Genomic DNA, 21,822 nt, shown 5'->3' with positions numbered 1-21,822 from the left:
CAACACAGTATTTGTTTACTTAAACTCAGATGGACTAATACACTAGGTATATTAGTGAATCAGTAAAAGTTACTGTACAAGTTTTCCCTTCCTCTAAAACAATTTCTTAATACTAGGGCAGAATTCATTTAGCCAAGTGTTACAAAATGTAAAAGTAGCTACATTGGACACTGACATTTCTTTTTAATTTTAATTTTATTACTGGCATCTAGATAAATAAATGATAAGGACATAATGAAATGTAAGAACTCTAGATTTCTGCAATTATAGTGTTTCTGAAATGGCTTCCTTTTTTTCCCCCTATATATGTAGCTTTGATACACAGGTTTCTTCCTAACACTGACCCTTGCTTCATTTGTCTCTTTCAAACATCTCCATCTTACATAGAATATAACCAATTTCAGGCATGTCTTCACAAAAAATAATTAGAATGAAATTATCAGTTTATTCTAGGCAAAAATATCAGTTTCATATGTACTAAAGCTTTAAACATCCTTCAGGTACTGTTAGAGAATAGAGAATTAATATTGTTTTGATGCATGAATATTCATTTGCACAATTATGTTTTAATAGGAGTAATGGACCATTTATGGGAACTGTACTCAAGTGCATCCAAGTCAATCTAGCTGACTGACTGAATTATTAATTTAACATAACTTTTGTGATACAAACCACACTTTATATATCTATAAACCAAATGCCAGAGATTGTTGTTTCAGGACTTTGAGGCCAAATATTGGAGAACTAATGCATAACTAATATTCAGATAAATCCATTTTCCAATATAAAACTGGAAAATTCAGGTAAAGTATACAATAAAGTCTTGAAGGCCAGTTTTCAGAATTTTGTCTCAGTGTTTTTAAGGCAAAGCAAAGGTTCATGACTGAAATAACTCATTACAGAACAGAGAACAAACAGGAAAGTTTCCTACCTCTGCAGCTGGGTAAAGGGCTACTCCACTGCCCATTGCTTCGGCACTGTGCTCGAGAAGCTCCCTGAAGCAAGTACCCCATGTTGCAAGTAAAATTTACAACATCATTTAAATTGAACTCACTGCCATTAGTCACTCCATGAGCTGGATTCCCAGGATGTCCACAAGTGATTGCTGTTAAAGTAAAAAATAGGCAGGCTAGCATCTAACTGAAAGGTACTGTTCTATAGAATCACTTGCAGGCTGGTGCTTTTTCTTTTTATTTATTTATTTTTTTCCTGAATTTGTACTTCAGTTGTCTTTTATATTGATGTAGATGATGATTGAAAATATATAGGATACATTTATACAGAATTTTTAATTTGCAAGAGAAAAATGTTCATTTTTAAATAAAAGTTTCAGAATCTGCATTTTACCTAATTTAGAAAGCTATAAGTAATTATATATACATGCATTTTGACATCTATCTGATATGTATTACACCTTGAACAATTTTGAGACTTTACTGTCTTTTCTACTAATGCAGATAAAAGAATGAAATTGATTTTGTTCTGCAAGTTTCAAAATATAGTACAGTCAAACGAGTTTGATAGAAGATTTTGGGAACATCTCCTCATGAATTTCAGGACTGAATAAAAAGTAGCAGATTCAGGACTGATTTAAAGTAGCAGATAAAACTTGCTGCAAAAAGGAGTAAAAGTTTGCCTTTCAAAATAAGACTCCTCCCAAAGTTACAACAACAACAACAAAAAAAAACCTCTAACCAATCTCCCCCTTCGTCCCAGCCTCTCCCTGTCCAAATAATCAGTTAAATCATTTACAATAGAAGATGCAAAAATATTAAAGTAACAAATTCCCTTTTCCAAAGCTGTTGATTTGCTTTGCTGAAATACTTATCATTTTAATCAGACTTCTTACAATAACAAAGAAATCATTATCGGGAGAAAATCTTTCCAATTATGTTTTCTACATTAATCACATTTACATTATATTTATAATAATACACTCTTGTTATGGTCATGCTCTAGCTTTCTTCATGATAACACATTAAAAACATATGGAAACATATAGATATTGACAATATAAAACCAGAAAGTCAAAGATGTACAGCTTTTCAATACTGTACTGGTGATAACGATTGTCATAATCACGTAAATATCCTATCCACGGGTTATCTTTTCCTTTATTACTTTACTTTTGTTTCTTTATTTAATAGATAAATTAAGAATAATTTAAATGTATTTTCTTGTATTTTTCCTTGGAATCCAAATATGAAATAGTATTTTCAACAATACATGACTTTTGGGAATTAACTAAGGCATCTTACGGCATATAGATTTACAGTCCTTACACTGTGCAAATAAATCTATGTAAATCAATTTAACACCTTTCTGAACCGTCCAATTTGCAGCATTTGAAAATAAGACCCTAAACTTCAAAGTAATACGTGACTATATGCACAGGATCAACTTTATTCTAGCCTAGTTGTTGCTCTTCTACTTTTAAACTGTTACAGAAGATGAAGTTTCAATAAATAAAGCATTATCCAGGGCCACTCAAAACCAGTTAACATCATTCCTATGTAAAGAACTATTAAAATTTAAAGATGCTATTACCTTAAACTTTCAGCAGCTTCCTGAATGAATGATAAGCCATAGGTTCTTACAACATAAAATTTAGGCCTCCTATAAAAACTGATATTGAAGGACACTCCTGCTTGGTTGTCCTTTTCAACAGAAGCATATCCCAGTAAGTCAGTTCTTGTTTATACCTCATTACTCTTGACAGATGCTGTTTTTTATAACGATGTCTTGCAGAAACTAAAGGTCTCAGCTACTGAGACTCTAGTCACTGCATCTAGCTTTGCCACTACTCCATTATTGCTACTGAATATTATTGACCTATTGACTGATCAATACATCAGTTTTTGGATTCACAGAGTAACAAGAACTGAAAAGCTTATTAAAAAAAAAAAAAAAAGAGAGAGAGAGAAGAAGAGAGAGAGGGAAAAAAGTAGACAATGTTGACATTATAGTGTTTCTAATCCTCTAAGTTTTATTCAGTCAATTTGATATTGTTTACCTAAGTAAACAATAATACTTGGCAGTAGCCAAGACTTTTTAAACAAAGGCTACTACTGTTGTTTTCATGTCATCTAAATTGGAAAGGGTCTTATAAATCTCCCCTCCCCTCCTAATGCAAATAATGTAAATAATAGTCTTATGCATGCATGCACACGTGTGTACACACACACGCGCACACACAGAGTTTTAAACATGCCACGGGAAAATAGATGTACCTACCATGTCTGATATAAATAATCTCTAAGGAATTACACACTTGGTTATTATACTGTCAAGACATTTACACATTAAATTTATATATAATATATAAATTTTATATATTTTCCATTTTTTAACAATTATCAGTCTTGGATTCTGAATACTTCCACCCCACTACAGAAAAAAATGTAATCCAGAAGAAGTAATAGTAGTACAAGATCCTGATGCTACTTGGAGAATAAAGTCTAATCTGAGTGGCAAGCTATATAACTAAGAATACATTTTGGTCCCCATTAATATAGCATAGTTCTTGCAAAGGAGATTGCAATCTTAATTTTGTTGTGCTGTCACTTACAAAGAGCTAATTAGAGATTTTCACATTTAACTCCCAAAAAAGTAGTAAATGAAAAGATCTTTCAGAAAGCACTCATCTAAAGCATGGGCAAACTGATTATTCAACATGCAGGTAGGGAAACAGCAGTATGTCCAAAGCTGTGCAAGATGAGAGAGGCTGATTGTCATAAGAAACCCAGAAGCGAAGGTGGCCCAGGGTGGAAGGGGCTCTCAGTACCTAATGAGGTAATTTTTTTGAAGATTACAATGTTTAGTAGTTAAAACTCTGAAACCCTTTTCAAAGACAATTGAAAGTAACATAAGGATGTGTAAGTTAAAAAAAAAAAAAAAAAGCTCATAAAATGTAGCTCAGTTTCTGGCAGTTTTCCAGGGGCATAGCTTATAACTTCTTTATGGTTATCTAATTTCTGATGCATACTCCACAGTCCATAGATCTTTCCAGTATTACATTAGGGAGCCAATTTCTAATATTGGTAAACAGTATGTTTTCACCTTTCTTTCTCAAATACAGCTTAGACATGTTTTGCTAGAACTTTTAAATACAAGTAGGAAAATCATCTGAAGCTTGACTGCTGACAAAAAAATTCTGTTTGGTTCTTTAGCCTGGCAGAGTTATAAGCAAAAGAAAACACAGTTGTAATGTAAAGTGTTAGCCAACCTACAATGACAGAACTTGCTGCCAGTTCCTCTTTTAACAGCAATGATAATATCAATTTAGGAACAAACAGCCTCCTATCTCCCTCTCAGCTTTGCCCATTTCTTTTGAAGGGATTTTATTCACTTCATGGTAAAATTAATCCACTAAAAAAATAATGAAAGTTGCTAGCATTTCTCCTCTGAGGAACATAAATCACTTAAAGGTGTAAATAGGATTATAAAATGACAATGATATTTGGCAGATATTTCCTATAGCTGTATCAAGGTCCTATTTTACCACTAAGAAAGAAAAATATTCTAATGACATCAGTAGCATATTTTCTTAGAAACGAAACAAAGCTTCTGACAGGAATTCAATATAAAAACTGGACATGTCAGACCTCTGTGTCTCTGTGTGGATGAACATACATCCATTTGAATTAGAGATGTCTTGTAATATGATAGAACTGAAGTAATGGTCCATTAAAAATCATCAAAATTACATAGAAATTGGGAGCCTTATTAAAATTAAAAAAATAATAAAAGCAAGTACACGATAAAGTAGCAAAATATAAACAAAGAAGTACGATTTCTTTCTTGACTACGATAAAAAGTCCAATAGCTCAGAAAAGGTCAGAAAACCTGTCATCCAAAGAAGGAAATAGCTAGAGTAGGAAAGACACAACAAATCAAATCATTAATTATGGGATTTTCAAAGCAGATCAGTTAAGAGCAAAAAAAAATCCTTCAGAATATGTCTAATGGACATAGTACAATTCAAATGCCAAGATCCAGGCCCGCACTGGTTAATATTAGGAAGCAGACTGGTTGACTTAATTTTGGAAAAGTGAGCAGTCACCATCAGAATTGCACAAATCAACACTATTCCAGTTTTACCCACTAATGAATGAAAATAGGCCAAGAGTTTTTGATAACCCTGGTGAAAAAATAAGGGAAAATAGAGCTCTTTAAGCCCATATGCAACATAGAAATTATGTGTGGAGAAAGAGAGAGAGATGGATGAATTTACAAAGTTGCAGTCTGTTGTTCAAACCCACTTCAATGCCTGTATCATCCTATTTTTGAAATAACAGAAATACAAGTTTGATCAGAAATTATTGGATGTCTTTTTTCAGCCTATGCTAAATTAGAAGCTGGATTGATGATTATAAGGATCCCTCTTCATTCAAAATCCATTCAGTGAATCTTTGATTTGAGCACCTCACTCAAACACCTTTGAAAATCCCATCCATTATTACTATTACATTTTTAACTTCAAAGAACGTTAATCTAATGAAAAATTAATGATACTTACGGACACAAACAGGAGTTTGTCCAGACCATTTGTGATCTTGAAGGCAAATTCTGACAGATGTTCCAACAAGTCGAAAACCAGGATTACACTGGTAGACTACAGTATCACGGTAACTGAAGCCATCTCCACTAATATGGCCATTTACAATTGGATCTGGAGAACCACAGTGACCAGCTACAATTAAAAAAACAACCCATCAAAAACACATATTCTTACAAGTCTTGCCAACATTTACAAGAATGTTGATGGGAAAATAACATTTTATTCACATTTTTATTAAACATTGTATCAGAGTAGTTTACTGTACAAGTGATGGGTGTAAAAAGCTACACGAAGTATATCTTCTACTTTTTCAGAATAAAGGAAGCAGTGACATTCCAAGACTTTTAATTTTCATATATATATAATTTCTAAAGATTGTGTTGCACAAATGACAATTTTTTTAGAAGGATGTCTGGGAAAACGTAAATTGAAAATGTCTGAAATTACAAATATATCATTCTTTTTTTGCTATAGAAATGACAGTTTAGCATGGATAACAAATTTTCCCCTCTTCTTTGGTAAAGTTGCCTGTTTCCTTAGAGAAATTTGGATTACAGGTAAAAAGTATTAAACTACCAAGTCACTATTACTACTGCATTACAGTATTCTGATTTTTCTTATTCATGATTTGCCTCAGACTTTATATCTGTGCTAGTAAATAGAACATGCTTGGGACCATTCTCTGGCACTGAGTCCTACTGGCATACAGCATCCATAAAAGAAACTTCCTCATCCTCCAGAACAGTTGCTAGGGAGCTGCTTGCCAGAATTAGTTAGTACTGGTTTAGGCTAACTTGAACTATATCTGGGAACTGACTTAGGGAGAGTTAGCCAAAAACAACAGGCATTATTCTAACAATTTAACAGAACAGGTGATCAAATTCCATCCTCGTGTGCATGTCCTGGCATTGTTATTTCATTAGGACAAACGCAGCATTTGTCATTCCACTTATCCAGCAAATAACTGATTTCTCACTAGCAGATCTTCAGGCATTACTGGACAGATCCTAAGACTGCAGTTAAAAACACATACTCATTTATTAGGGAAAAAAAAAAAGAGCAATTGTGTGAGTTCACAGTCAGTATGTTACCTTCAGAATATGAGATTTTAAACTGTATTACAGTAGCTCTTTTACAGGATTGCAACACCTCTAAAGAGAACTTTACAACATTTTAAGCCTCTATTTCTTAGAATTTCCCTCTGGTCTAATTTAAAGACTGCAACATACAAAGGAGGTTTCCATATTCTTGAAAAAAAGTTTCTACAGCTAAGTATATCTCATTATGTTCAATTATTCAGCTTCAGTTCCACAAGTAATTTGATAAGGGGGTTTTATGTTTATTTATTATATTATTAACAATAATCTTAAAAGTACTCTTATTTGAATGTACTCATTCCAAAAAATAACAGCTTTTATATTCAACTGATTCTAAACTGACATATTTAATGTCTTTAGTCTGTGCCTATAAATTCATATTAATGTAAAAATTATCATAAAAATTCTCTGTATTGTTTTATAATACAGGATATTATCAGTATACTTTGAAATAAATACCTTTTTCCAGCTGTACAAAAGACATGGAAAGAAAGGAATGTCTACCAGCACTGTTTCTTGCTTAGTTATATCCAGCTGTTGTTATAAAATACAGAACTCAAATTAGTTTTGGTGCTAAGGTATCCCAGTAATAAGCCTATTTCTGGATTTTTATTTCTGTTGAGAAAGTTTCTGAGCAGGAAACTATTTCTCTTTATTTACTAAAGAGAAGAAAAGTGATCATTTTTTAGTGGTACTAGTTAATTACAACTACCGTTAATTTCAATTAAAGCTATGCTAAGCACATCCAGTCCTCATTTTGAGACGTGAGGACAGGGACCTGAAGGCTCAGGACTACCGCTAGAATGAGGATGTGTGATGCTGTGTTTCACACTGAGGCCATACCCACAATCAATATGTACTAAAGTCGCTTTATAATGCTAAGCAGTATATTTATTTATACTTAGTGGCTCTTCTAAACCACTAGAACCATAAAACATATGTCACACTAGATTAAGGTTTATTTTTTCCATACATATAGGGTTTTTATAATAATCTTAAAAAGAGGAATAATTGAATTGTCTCTATAAGGAGAGATTATGGCACTGTTCTGTAAATTTGCAGAAGTGTGGATGTAAGCTTTCTAAGTCCAATCTCTTACACAGCTACTATTCACCTTACAGGTGGTATGGCAATGGAGAGAAACAAAGTCGTTGACAGCATATAATATTTCTCCTGGCAATGTCTCATGGAATAATTTACCTTGTTCTCGGTCTGAATCAATATTTTCATCCACTCTTACCCTTTCTTCTCTCTTCTCCAGCCTCCCTCACCCACTTCTTGTCTATCATATGTTCCAGCCCCTTTACCATCTTACTTGCCCTTCGCCTGGACTTGCTTCAGTTTGCTGATCTCCCTCTTGTATCGCAGGGGACAAAAGCCTAGACAGAGTATTCCAAACGAGTGCCAGATAGTCTCCTACTTTACCGCAAGGCTACACTGGTAAGTCATTTCAACTTACCCACTGAGTCACTCAGGCTGCTTTCTGTGAGGCTGCTTTCTACCCAGTTTCTAGCCTGTACTAACGCAGGACCCAATTCTAGAAGTGCAGGACTCAGCATTTGTCTTTGCTGAACTTCATGATTTTTCTGTTGGTCCATTCCTCCAGTTTGTCAAGGTCCCTCTAATTAGCTGTACTGCTCTCCAGTACAACTAATTATATATCATGCACTCTCCTGTCATTTGCTGTCATCCTCAAACTTGCTGATGCTGCATCCCAACCTTTCATCCAAGTCACTGACAAAGATGTTGGAGAGTATTGGCCTCAGTATCCACCCTTTAAAAACATCATTAGAAGCGGGTTACTAGTCATATCTTGAATCACTGAACACTATCTTCAGAGCTTTGTTGTCCAATTAGTTCTACAACCAGCAGTCCACCCATTTAATCTGTATCTCTTCAATTTGGCTGCAAGGATACTATGGGAAACTGTTCCAGAAGTCTTGCTACAGCCAAAAGTAAAAGAAATCTATTGCTCTCCCCTCATCCGATGATCTAGCCATCAGGAAAGGCAGTAAGGTTAGTCAGTTTTGCTTTTGATTATGTGATCCTGGCTGTTCTCAATCATCTACTTGTTCTCCATATGCCTGGAAATGGATGTGCCTAAGACTTGCTCTCTAATTTTCCCAGGGAGTCAAGTGAGGTTGACTAACCTGTAGCTCTCTGCTTCCTTCTTCTTGCCCCTTTTTGGTCTGATGGTACACTTGTTTATTCTTCACACACTGGAATTATTTCTAGCTTTCAACCATGGTAGTGAGTGGCCTTGCAATTCTACAAGCTACCATCTCAAACTCACCCTGTCCAATCATACGGACTCACTCAGTTTATTTAAGTAATCTCTTACGTGATCCCCCTGCTGCTGTAACAGCTCTTTCTCACACAAAATGCGGTACTAGGAATGGCGAATTCATGGTGTGGTTAATCTTCAACTAGATGAACTACATGTTAGAGTGGAGTTATCTATCGCTTCTAATAACAATTTCTTCTTCCAAAGAAAAAAATCTTGCATGGTCCTAAATTTTTACTCATCGTTCAGGGAAGGAAATCTACAGTAAAGGTGGAAAGGGGGAAAAGAGAAGCTGTATTTATACAAGCTAAAATGGAATACATTTAAGTATCAAATTTTTATAGGCCTAAAAAGTGAAAAATTGAAATGCAATGGTTGTATTGAAGCCAAATACAGGGAATCACAAGAAATTTCAGAAACAAAGATAGCTGAGATGTGCCAGCTGGAGCATTGCATTTTTTCTCTTGAATGAGGATTTAAAAAGACTCTGCATTTATCGTGTGAGTCATTTCATTTACAGATCACTCCAGCTAGTGGATTTAATGATTTTTTTGTGAATTTTGACTCATTTAGATTAAGCATCTTAACAACTTAAGAACTGAAAGAGCAGGGCAACAACATAAAATGTATGCAATTTTCCAGTCACACAAAATTAGATTAAAAGTAAATAGAAGAGGCTGCCAGTGGATTTTTTTAATAAAATATGCTCTTAAGAACAAAGGAAACTGTTCACGTGGTTCAAGATTGAATCAATAACTGTCTCTAAAACGTCTGTATCTGTAAACAGGATACAGGTCATTTTGTTTTATTTTTCAATAAGAAATTGAAATATAATTCAATAACACTATATCATACTAGATCAATTATGGGACCAGAGATTTATACCAAAAAACCAGTATTATTTTTTCACACTGACAAAAGTAGGGGATTACATATATTACAGAATCATGTACAATATTGAATTCTCACATTTTGGGAAAAAATATACTAAGAATTTATGAAAATGAACTGGAATGGATTTACTTTTAATTTTAGATTTTAGAATAAATTCCTAATGTATTTGGATAGAGTTTTTCACCTGAAAGCCATACAAAATATCTGTTCAGGAAAAGCATTTTAGCCTATGATTAAATTCCACCAATAGTAGAGATGGAATTAGGCATACACTTCAATGCTTCTGATTAAAGCCATACTCTTCCTACACATATTCATGTACATTCATACAACACAAAGCATATACTACTGATTTATAGGTGCAATTATTTTTCAAAGGGAAAAGGGGAAGTGATATGAAATATCAGCAGTATTAGGAATTAAACAAAAACAAGAAAAAATAGGCCTAAGGATCCTATTTATCTTTTCTAACTAGGAAAAGATACACACAATACTAAACGCTTGAAAACATAAACTCTATATTTAGCCTTGGACTCATTAACTGCAGTCATTGGGCTTAGCTTCCTTCTGAGACAGATAACAAGGATTTGACAATCCTTTTATTGAAATGTAGAAATTAGTTCACTGAATGGGGCTGAAATCATAAATTCACTGTACATAGATCAATGGTATCACAAAGTGGCATCTATTTTCGCCTACAGCTGTCTGGAACAACATTCATACAAGCACTGTGTAGGTAAAAACTTCTTCAGCTCATTATCATTCTTTTGAAATGTAAAGGTTAATTCAGAAGCTCTCTGGGTGTATGCCTAGTGATTTTCTCAGATCAGTCCTAAAGGAACCTTTGAAATAAATCTGGTGCATGTTGTCCTTCAAACTTAGGAATACACAATTGGTGGCATTCACATCATCTGTCTTAAGAATCAAATTTACCTTTTCAGAAGTAGTCTCTGGAGGAGCCTACATAGTTCCATTTAACTTGTTGGGAATTTAAGCCCTTAGATTGTACTCTAAATTGCATCTAAATTAGGTGCCTAGGGTACATGGTGTAAATATCCTTCATGTGAGAGAAATTAGAGCGGGTGGAAGAGGCTTAATACAACCTTCTGTAGCACGCATGTGAAAATTCATTTATATTTAGACTTTCACACTAATAGCTGTGCATTATTCTTGTCATTATAAAGTTTGTCATTATAGAGCTTGTCTGAAATTGAAATGGCAAAGGCTAAATGGTGTTTAACAGTTTTCCAGTTCTAGGTGCAATCTTTTTTGTCTAGTGAGGATACGTACATGTATTCAACTGTTCTCAATGCACAGTTGCATTCTACAATGCAAGCAACTGGTATATCCCACAGAAACCAAAGTCACTCATTTTTTTTAAGAGAAAGAATTGGGAAGTATTGTAAGATAAGCATTATTTTTATCACAATTATAGTTCCTGCAAGAAGTATTGTGGTCATCTGAGGTGGAAATACATCTGCAGAAATAGCTAAAAAAGCAGATAGTCAGCTGGAGAAAAGCTAGAAGCTAGTAGTTATGACCAAGGGGATAGGAGCATAGTAAGATACAATTTCAATATGGATTTATAAAATACTAAAACAGACAAAATCCAACAGAAAAAACTCCTAGGTAAAGGAAAGGATGAATTTAGATAAATAAAGTTCAAGCTGTATATAGAGACAGTCTTTCCTAACTTCATTAGCTGCTCTCCAAAGGGTTAAGAGCTTCATTTGTGGGTGTGGTTTTTAAACTTATTAGTGGATAAAAATGGTACTGGTACTTCATTAATTAAGTCCTGTGCAGATGGGTTCCTCTCCATCTGTACACTATCTGGGCCTAAATTTATCTTTATCATAGGCTGTTACTGTTCTAAGTTGTTTAATGGTCAAATATATTTCTCAGTAGTTATAATAGACTCCAGTCTTCCACAGGCAAGAGCAATTTATAATACATACATAGAATCCATTGAGGTTTGCATATGGTTTAGTTCGTATATGCTGGCAATTAAATTATTCTGCATGTTTAGCCCTTCAAAAATGAAAAGCACTACAAAAATGCTACAAACTATTGTGATTGTTCAGCAGATAAAATGGTGTTTCAGATTATTTAAAATGAATGAAAGCCAAGCACATCTTTTTTGATAGAAATTCTGATATGCAAGTACCAGGCACCACACTGGTAATGAATGGTATACCACACCACAAACACCGTGAGGTAAAACCTTTCTTTTTGCAATGCAGCTCCCATGCTTGCAACAGAACAAATTGTTGAAGAAAATACTTTTACCCACGTGGACTTGGATCTATATAGTTGCTGTTCCCCATCTTTTTAACTGTTGGTCAGCCCTACTCCAGGGATAACGTGACATCACAGGAAGTAAGATTGTGCTGTCTTCAGGCACAACCCTCTTATGCTGCTACACGGTGGAATGGATGAAACAGAGTAGTGATCTTATGTGTGCAAAAAGGTAGTCCTGAAGCACAGGAGAGCTCAAAGAAATTTCCCTAGTCAGCACCACAGTGGAATTGGTTTTGCTAGGCAAAACAGACTTGTTTTATTCTTGTTCATTCAAATCTTCTCAATTTATGCAATTATTTACTACAGCAAGATGACATCACTCTTAATATAGTGTATTTTAAATTCCAAAAATAAATCATAAGGGATTGAAAAGATATCAAGCTAGAAAAATGTTTTTTTTCAGAAACAACTATATCTTGCTGGGGTTCACTAATTCAAATCTGATGATTTGAATTACATCATCCCATGCTACTTTTTTTCAAAAAGATCCTCTTTTATTTTTCCTTGCTGATGCAATCTAATCTCTCAATGGAAAGAAGAATAGGCAATCAACAGGGCAAGGAGGACATGAATACCTAGATTTTATCTTCCCTTCTGACAGAAGACCCCTTCGTGTCTATATTTCACCTACACCCAGTCCAATTGTGTGTAAAGATACTGGGGAAGCAGTAACTGTGATGAAGAGCAGAGCTAATATGCAGCTTAAAACTCTACACTTTTTTTTTCATTGTCTAGGTTATTATGCTTTTGTTTGTTAGTGCATTATTGTTTTCTAACTTGCAATCTGTTTCAAGTATTTTCCCTAAAAGTGTTCACAGAAATTATAGATCTCCAGAAATGCAGGATGTTTTCACTACTACTCCATTTAAAAATGTTTGCCTAATGATTCTTGATATTCCTTTTTCTTAATAACCTGCTAAGATGAAGTTGATGATACATGAAAATTGTTTTTAGAAGACGTAATTGAGTTCGTATGTGGTCTGTGGTCCCATTACACCTGGTTACTGTGATGCACATGTTTGTCTTTTATTTTAATATAATATTCTACCAGGGGAATGCAGTTATATTTTAGATAGGAGCTCTATGCTTTGCTCAGTATCTGTGGCCATTTCTTTCATTTTTTCACCTTGGTGTGGGCATGAACTGCAAACACCCTTATCATGGTGCTATGCTTAGAAAAGAAAAGCAAAACAGAATAGACTACATATTTATCACTTCATAAAATACTGAGCACCAACTATCTGATATACTAAAGATTGTATGTGTATTTATCTGAATACAGAAAGCCAGTGGTCTTACTGATGCTGTGAAAGTTAAACACATTCAAGTTTTTAAAAATGCTCAGTAGCCTTGTATTTCACTTCTTTACATGCATGTTGCATATTAAGCCAGTTTTGTGACGCTGATTTATTGCAAAGATACATGCAGTATTAATTTTGACTTGGTTTCCAAAATTGCCATTAGGGATTCCTCAGTCAGTATGTCACAAGTTTGAAGAAATGAGGCTTAGAAAAAAGGAGGGTTTTTTTTCAGTTTTGATTGAAGTTCTGGATTTACTCCTTCCAATACAACAAAAGTTTTTCTTTCTTCATGAGATGCTACTAAGCATGGCTACCTACATTTTTAAAGCAGCTATTTTGAAGATATCAAGGTCAGAGGAAGAAAATTGGTATTTTATATCTTTGTTCATATGTAAAATTATTATGTTGGCATACTCTTATAAAACATAATGTTCCAAAGGCTGAGAGGTCAAGGGATTCTACAATTTAGAAATCAATAAATATAATTTATTTAAAGGTTCTAAAGTTAAATGTTACTGTAGGTATACAGTTAATTAGAAAACTTTCCTTTAGCCTATCTGAAATTTTTACAAAAAAATGAGACTGGAATCAGCTTTGATATTTTATGTTATAGCTACTACCGTTTCCATATAAAACAATGTTTTTACTGTTTTATTGGTGCAAAAATAGGAATGGGCCTTATTCTGGATAATTATATCCTTGTTCCTTGATCCTATTGCATCTATCAAACATTTATAACATATTAAAGTAAGTATAGAAATCTTTCATCTTGATGATGCTTGGCTGTATTTTTTTCTTGCTTCCCTTCTTTATTACGTTTACTGCAAAGATTAGATTCAGACATACAGAAAGATGAAACATTGTGGTGTTCTATGAGTGCATCAAAAATAAAAAGCATGCATGTGCATTACATTTTTTGGAAAGCACTGCATATAATATCTGTGCACAAATAGTAGTCTCTCAATCAGTGTACACCAGAAACAAATCTTAAACTTTCTCTACAAGTATCCATTTTTGTTTAAAGCCAGTAATACCAAGTATTTGAATCTACCTGAAAGACTGACAGTCATCCTAGAAATTTTTAAAATTCAATTACTTTCTCTATAAAATGATTTAACTTTTATGTATGGTAGGTGGTCAAACCATTTTGTTTACAATGTACCAGACAGATACATAGTAGTACATGTTCTGCTGAAAAGGATGTGTCTAGATAGCAAAGAAGGTGGCAGCTTTCTAAGCAATGTTGAACCTGAAGAAAAATGAAGAGCTTCCTCCTTGCCTGAGAGCAACTGAGTACACTCAGTTGCTAGAATTCCTGAATTTCTAAAAAAAAATTTATGTCAGTAGAATAGTATAAAATCGTTTCTAGCATACAGTATTTTCTTTATTCAGAATATCCTTATTTTTCATCATTTTAAGAGCATTGTTGCTTGAAATAAGCCAATTTCCAGTACTTATTTTTGTGTTTGATTTAAAAAAATGTATGTGTGTATATATATATATATATATATATATGTATACATATATATGTGCATTTACCTAGGCATTGGGTTTCAGTACCACTCCAGAGTCCATTTGCCAAGCACTCTCTTACATGAGAACCAACTAATGTGTATCCTGTGTTACAGGTGAATATTGCAGTAGCTCCAAACACTGTTAAGGTTCCAATCTTATTCCCATTTGGTGGAGATGGAAGACCACCACAGGAGATAACTAGGAAAAAATAAACAAACAAACAAAACCAAACATCACTACAACTGAAATATGAAATCACTTTGCATAATTTCTTAGATATACCATCTCGCTTTTTTTAAAAAAGTAAGTGTAATACAAAATAAATGCGAAAGAGTTTGGCCCATTGCTATATAAGGAGTTGTATTCCACAGAAAGGGCTTAAAATTATGCTCGCTTCAGCAGCATATGTCCTAGCTCTGAACATTCCGAAAGATATTTTCACACTTTGACAGTAGTTTAGACGTAATCTGGATTTCCAGAGCTGAAGCACAAGAACTACATGAATGCCCAGGAAGGTTGTGGCTATATGGCATGTTTCCTTTTTCCAGGCTGCTTCTCATATCTTTCCAGATATGAGGACCTTCCCAGGCCTGCTGAAGTGTTATGCCTTCTTATAGGTATTATCTTTACACATGGTACTCTGAACTATTTTAAATTGTCTTTCTTCTTATTTCTCACTGATATTCATAATCTATAGTCTATATCATAGGCTACCTTCTAAAAAAATAAATTTTGTCAACTCTAGACTCATTATCACAGAAACCTTCTGTATCGTTAGCTGCAACCCACAGCTATTACAGACACCACATGAAAACCTCTCTTTTAGGAATGTATCAAACTCTAATTTAGTTAAAACTGTTCTGTCACATCTTTTGTTTCTAGAAAAAATAAATTAACAATCTTGTAATTGAAGATGCAGACAAATGCCTCCCAGAGTTTCAACTGTATTTTATAACCTGCTAGCGTATATCATGGGTTCATCTTTACTTCAAAAGCATGTTAATCACAGTTAAATTTACTAACTGAAACCTCAAGGTCTCTTTCTTCTATATTTTAAAGGTTCACTATAGAAAATAACAAGGAATTTCCAAGGTAGAATTTGGATAAAATAGATCGCATATGACTGCAGTCAGCTTAGCCACAATTAAAATATATGTGATCAAAGTCTGTTATGCACTTAAAGTTTCCAGAGGTAGGTAAGAATCCTTTTGATTAAATTCAAGTCATATTAATGTGGCTAAGTGTGGCTAATGTGGAGAAGCCTAATGCTGTAACTTCTAATGCTAATATGCAGAATATTAATTATGCTTATACATATAATAAAACAGTGTCATTTTTTTCCCTAAGGTGCAACAGAATGGTTTGTTCTAAACATGTCAGAAATGCTATATTTTCGTAATTGCTAGGAAATGTTAATGCAGCATAATCTTAAACAAATGAAACAAATGTACTAGTAAGGTATCTCTTAATCCAGAACTCCCCTAATGTGATGCTTTGCACATCCTTTAGAGATATCATACACATAGAAACTATTCACAATATTGACATATACAATTTAATGCTTTACCATCATTGTTTCAGTTATCATTCCTGTTGCTTCAGAAATTTAAGTTTTAATAGGTAGAATCTATATATACACAATCTAAGTATGGGAGCAATAGACATAAAGTAAATATTAGACTTCTCTTCAGTGTATTATTGGATCTAAATGATCTATATCTAATAAGAGTATAACTAAACATGAGGATGGAGTTTGCAATAATTAAATCCTAATCAGTCCTCCATCAGAGAACAAAATAAAATATCTGTCTTATAAATAAATTAATCTTTAATCAGCAGCTCCTTTGATTTCTGTATCTAACTAACCCTTTGCTTTTTGTTAACATCATCACATATGGGTCACCTCATTTTCTACTTATTTACATAAGATTTCTATAATTGTAAAGGCTGGTGAAGAATTAGCTTTTAAAAAGACTTTAACAGCTGAGTAGTAGCTGCAATTAGGCAGCAACTACAAAACTAGGCTTTAGAGGTTTTCTCGTATGTGTGCACCAAAAAAAGGGCACATGAATTGACTTAACAGACCCCAAATCCCCTGGTTTTAAATTTAAAATAAAAATGGATATAGTAAGAGCTATACAAGAGTTACCCTATTTTTGCAATTGCATATTTTCAAAAATGAAATTTTCCTCAATCAAAACTGACAGAATAAATAAATAAAAATAAAAATCCCACAACCCATTATTATTTAGGTAAAACCAGATTACACTGTCTTCATGCACTGCTTGCTGTTCCAGGTAGCTTTCTCAGCCTTGTCCTCAAAGCATCTTAAATAATTTCATTTTCTTTTATAGAAAATAGACATTGTTATTTTATTTTTAATTAAACAGGTTAAATCCTTCTATGTGTTCTTTCCTTTGTTTTTCTTTTTCCATCCTAATATCATTCTCAAGTATTCCCTCTGCAAATTCTATGCCTTATATTTGAAGGAACATACTTCCCAATACTGGTGAGAAACTTGATTTTTACTGGGAACTCAAGCAAAGAGAGGAGGTTTGACGAAATTATAGGAAAGGCCAATTTTAATGGCAATATTTTCTATAACATTGTTCAGGACATAAATGGATGTTTCCATAACCATCTTTTAAAATGTAGGTCTGAAGTAATGCCTTTAATTCATTAGATAATTTGCTACAATGCAAAATGTTTCATAAAACTAAAATAGGCTGCAACATATCCAAAATTCATACATTTGTGAATTATTTCTTGATCTCACAGACGAAGGTATGGCATTTAAAAAAATAATTTATATAGTTATATTTCCTCTTTCCCTTTCCTTTTCTTCCATTTCTTTTTTATATCATATTTGTAATTAGGCTTATTCAAAACAATTCCTGTCTCCCTGGATTAATGCACACATATCGTTATTTGATTCCTAAAATGTGACCACCTAATCCTCAGTGATCATCTTACATTCCAATTCTTTTTCCTAAATATAGCCATTTAGCACCATTTGAGATGCCATAGTATAGCCCTCCTGGCTGCTGTTTAAGATCTCCCATATACAATAGACAGATGTGTCACATCTACCTCATGTTGGGGTTCATGTATCCTGGAGCATTTCAGTTAATGCCAGAGCACTATTTTTACTCAACAAATACACACATGGCTACACACGTCTGTATGCAAACACTTAAATTTAGACATCTTACTCCTGAATCCCATCCTTGGGACTGATTCAGTACCACTTTAGATCATTCTAGGGTATTCTGTGTAGTTTCCAGCTGCTGAGGAAAGCTGAGAGTCTCTTGTAAGTCCTCTGTAGTACCTACCATCTTAGACAATGCAATGTGCCTCAGACGACATTAAGAGTTTATGGTTAGGCAACCGAATTGCATCTTTTTGGTATCACAGGATGTACACTGTACTTAAGTGTTGTGCTGTCATTTCTTTGCAATAAAAAGCTATCTGATGTTTAAGGCCATTGTGTTATCATAGACATAGAACCATATAAAATAATTCTGATATCATTTATCTTAACATATCATTAATGCCTGCAGACTTAATAGGGTTTGACAAAGCAGAATGATTCCATTCCTTCTGCTTTAAAAATCCCAGAACTGAACTGTTTGCCTGATCCCCAGAATTCTTTCGTAAAAGCTGCCATAAAATATCCCTTATTGATTCGGACCCCATTAAAAGTCCCTTATAGTTTGTCTCAGAATAGCCATTCTAAAAAATCTTACATTATTACAAACGGAAAAGTAAAATTAAAGAAAACTTCTCATTAAGGCAACTTCACTGAATAAAAAATCCCTTTCTAAAAAAAAAATAAATAAAGTAGCTTTTTCAGGATGAAATACATAATTTGAGTGAAATACATAATTGGAATGACATGTCATGCTGAAAAACTGTGTGTCTAAATTTTATTTCCAGTTCTGCTCAGTATGTTCGGCCTGTCAGTTGTCCACTTTTTTTAGATGCTAGACTTTCTGTGTCACCCTGGCATTGAAAGAGAGATAAGTGCTACCATAGTGCAGCACAAGTATCTGCTTTAAGGTTGGCAGGGCTAGCTGATGTGCCAAATATCTTCCCCTGCTGAAGTGAAGAACATCTTGGAGAAAGGAGAAAGAAGGAATGGATTTTGGAGGGGATTTATTGAGACTCTGACACTGTAACCCATGACAACTATACTGACTCTAGTGACCATACGAATGGTCACTGTATAGTGACCATTCAAAGGGAATGTCAAGGTTCTCTAAAGTACTGAGCATCTGAATTCAGACTAATATTCCTTATGATACCTTTGTATGAAGAAAGCATAAAAACACGCTCATGAACTCACATGTATGTTTCTCCAACTGTACATGTTTTATGTTTCACCCAAAAGGTCAAAGAAATATTATCTTCTAATCTAACCTAATTCTAAGGTCTTCTAAAATAGTTACATCATCTCCTAGTATTCTCCAAATACTTACACAATACTTAGTTGAATAAATCCACAATCCTAGATCATCATCCAGATTGATCCTATGATTCTAAATCTCTGACTGTTGTATGAAATGTATTGTACTTTACACATACAGATTCAGAGTTCTAATCAACTAATTTCATTAAGTGATAATCAATGAAAATATTATATCTGCTTATTTATAGAAGATTGATATTAAAAGAACTTTTTCTTTTTTTTAAAAAAAAAGCCTTATTTATAGAAAAGTGTATGCATTAAAAAGCATTTTATATTCTGAAAACAAGTATGTTCCTTACCCTTACAACTTGGCCTTTCATTGCCTGCACTCCATGTTCCATTAGTCCTGCACTGTATGAGTCTTCGACCCAATAAATAATATCCAGGACTGCAGCTGAGCATGACTTGAGCTCCGTACTCATTCAGTGACCCAGATATCAATCTCCAGACAACATGTTCTGTGAGCAGAGTCTCTATGCTGGGACAAGTTACAGCTGTGAAGAAAGGACATGTAAATCTTAGCATTCTACCCTTACATTTTTTCACAGAAAATATGTCTTGCCTTATTGGCAGAAGTCATGCAATGTAAATTGAGCACACTACAAGCATTTTTGAAACATGATTTCCAGCAAAAATAATGAACAACATACAATTAATATTAAGAATTGAGGAGAGGTTTGCAGTACATTTTAATTTAGAGAGCTGCAATGCAACAACACTCCCTTCAATGTGATTCATTTAAAAATTTCAGAGCCAGAACACATCTCAAACTAGAGTGGATATCCGAGGAACAAAAAATAATGCTGTGTATTTTATGTGAAAGCTCAACATCTCCAGCTCTACTGCCCTCTGATAATTTAATGTACAAGAATTTTCACACAATGCTGTTTCTCTGTCCATGATATTCATTTAACAAAAGCTCTAGCACGTTCTTGTCATACAATTTGTTAACACATATCACATATTAATTACTATAAAATAGTATACTGTGGATATTCAGGAAAATTTTGCAATTCAACTTAGTATACTGGCTATTAAAAATAAAGATAACATTCAGAGAAATTTTAGAGAGATTGCAGTTCTGAGGCATTTAGTATTCCCGATTTTTTAATGGAATGTAGTTAGTGCAGGTCACTAAGAAATTTAATTTAGGTTTTTCATAAGACTTACTATAACTGTAATTGATTTTTTTTCTGAAATAACTACCAACCATATATAGCATTTTTATATATATTTTTCAGCTTTAAACTGATGCTCTACAATTCAGGATAAAGCCTACAAACTATTTACCATATTGGATTGAATTCTATCTTAATATGTCTATGTCTCTATAAATAGACTAGTTTTATGAAAATATTTATGATTATTTTAATTAAAAATAGCCATATTTGGATTCATATATTACTCAGAATTTCCCTGCTACAGAAAAATTCTGAATGAATTAGTAACTGTCCATATCCCAAAGAATGCATTAGCAAGGATCATTATCCCAGCAATACTTGAGAAAAGCAACACTTTCGGGGGAAAAAAAGAAAAAAGAAGCAGCAAAGAAAAATTCACCCTCTCTTTTTTTGTTTTTATTATATATTGCTTTGAAAAGTAATAATTTTTCTAAAGCTCTAGTACATTAGGAATCATTAGGTCTGATCTTCTCTACACTATGCTCAAGTTATGCTGTTAAATATAAAACAGAAGGAATAGGAAGAAATGTGTAAAAAACCCAAATTTTGTGAAAAAATAAGAATGAGAATCTGATTATCATTTATGCTACAATAAATTTACATCATTATCCTAGTGGAAGGACCCATGAAGCTGACAAAAATTAGTTATGTACACTCTAGACTTACTTTTCGTTGTCTGAGAAGTGCAAAGTGATTTTATCAAGGGTACGAACATATAATGAAAGAGATTAGTCCTGGGTATTACTGAAATGTATGGAAACTAATAGAAGAAACACTCCTGTAAAATTTGAATTTTCACTACTTTTCAGAATAACTTTGGTAAATGATAAAAATATTGATCTACCTATATCTTATATGAATATCTTACATATGACATAAAAATAATGTCATATAATAACATTCTGACTATTTAGAAGCCACTTGCCAAGTTAAAAGACAACTTCCTATCTACTAATCTGTGTTTCTTAGACAAAGAATAAAAATTATTAACTAAGAAACAGTTCTTCCTTATTTATTATTAAACACTATCAAGATCATAAAGGCTTATCATAAAGGCACTTAATACTTCAGACAGAAATCATATAGGTCTATCAGAAGACAAGATTATTCTAAATAGGTATTCAATACCTTGATAAATGAAACTTTTTTAACACTTTACCTTTGAAGTAATAGATTTAATGAGAAATATCATTCTTTCAAAGATGAAAGGAACTTCTTACTTAG

At 33.4% G+C, this 21,822-nt stretch overlaps 1 protein-coding gene and 1 long non-coding RNA gene across 2 annotated transcripts in view; one reads left to right on the top strand and one right to left on the bottom strand.

The window, feature by feature from the left end:
• Positions 1-21,822, bottom strand: part of CSMD1 (CUB and Sushi multiple domains 1) — a 1,182,441-nt gene that overhangs the window by 58,668 nt on the left and 1,101,951 nt on the right. The window contains exons 51-54 of the mRNA XM_062571121.1: positions 19,717-19,911; positions 14,974-15,147; positions 5,519-5,692; positions 932-1,105 (exon numbers count right to left, since the gene is read on the bottom strand). Of these exons, the coding sequence (XP_062427105.1) occupies positions 932-1,105; positions 5,519-5,692; positions 14,974-15,147; positions 19,717-19,911 (717 nt within the window). The remainder of the gene's footprint in view (positions 1-931; positions 1,106-5,518; positions 5,693-14,973; positions 15,148-19,716; positions 19,912-21,822) is intronic.
• Positions 1-21,822, top strand: part of LOC134137951 (uncharacterized) — a 52,049-nt gene that overhangs the window by 15,055 nt on the left and 15,172 nt on the right. The window lies entirely within an intron of this gene.

The sequence above is a fragment of the Rhea pennata genome, chromosome 3 (assembly GCF_028389875.1).
Source record: "Rhea pennata isolate bPtePen1 chromosome 3, bPtePen1.pri, whole genome shotgun sequence".
NCBI lineage: Eukaryota > Metazoa > Chordata > Aves > Rheiformes > Rheidae > Rhea > Rhea pennata.
Note: the sequence above shows the minus strand (reverse complement) of the source record. Positions and strands in the feature narration are given on the sequence as shown.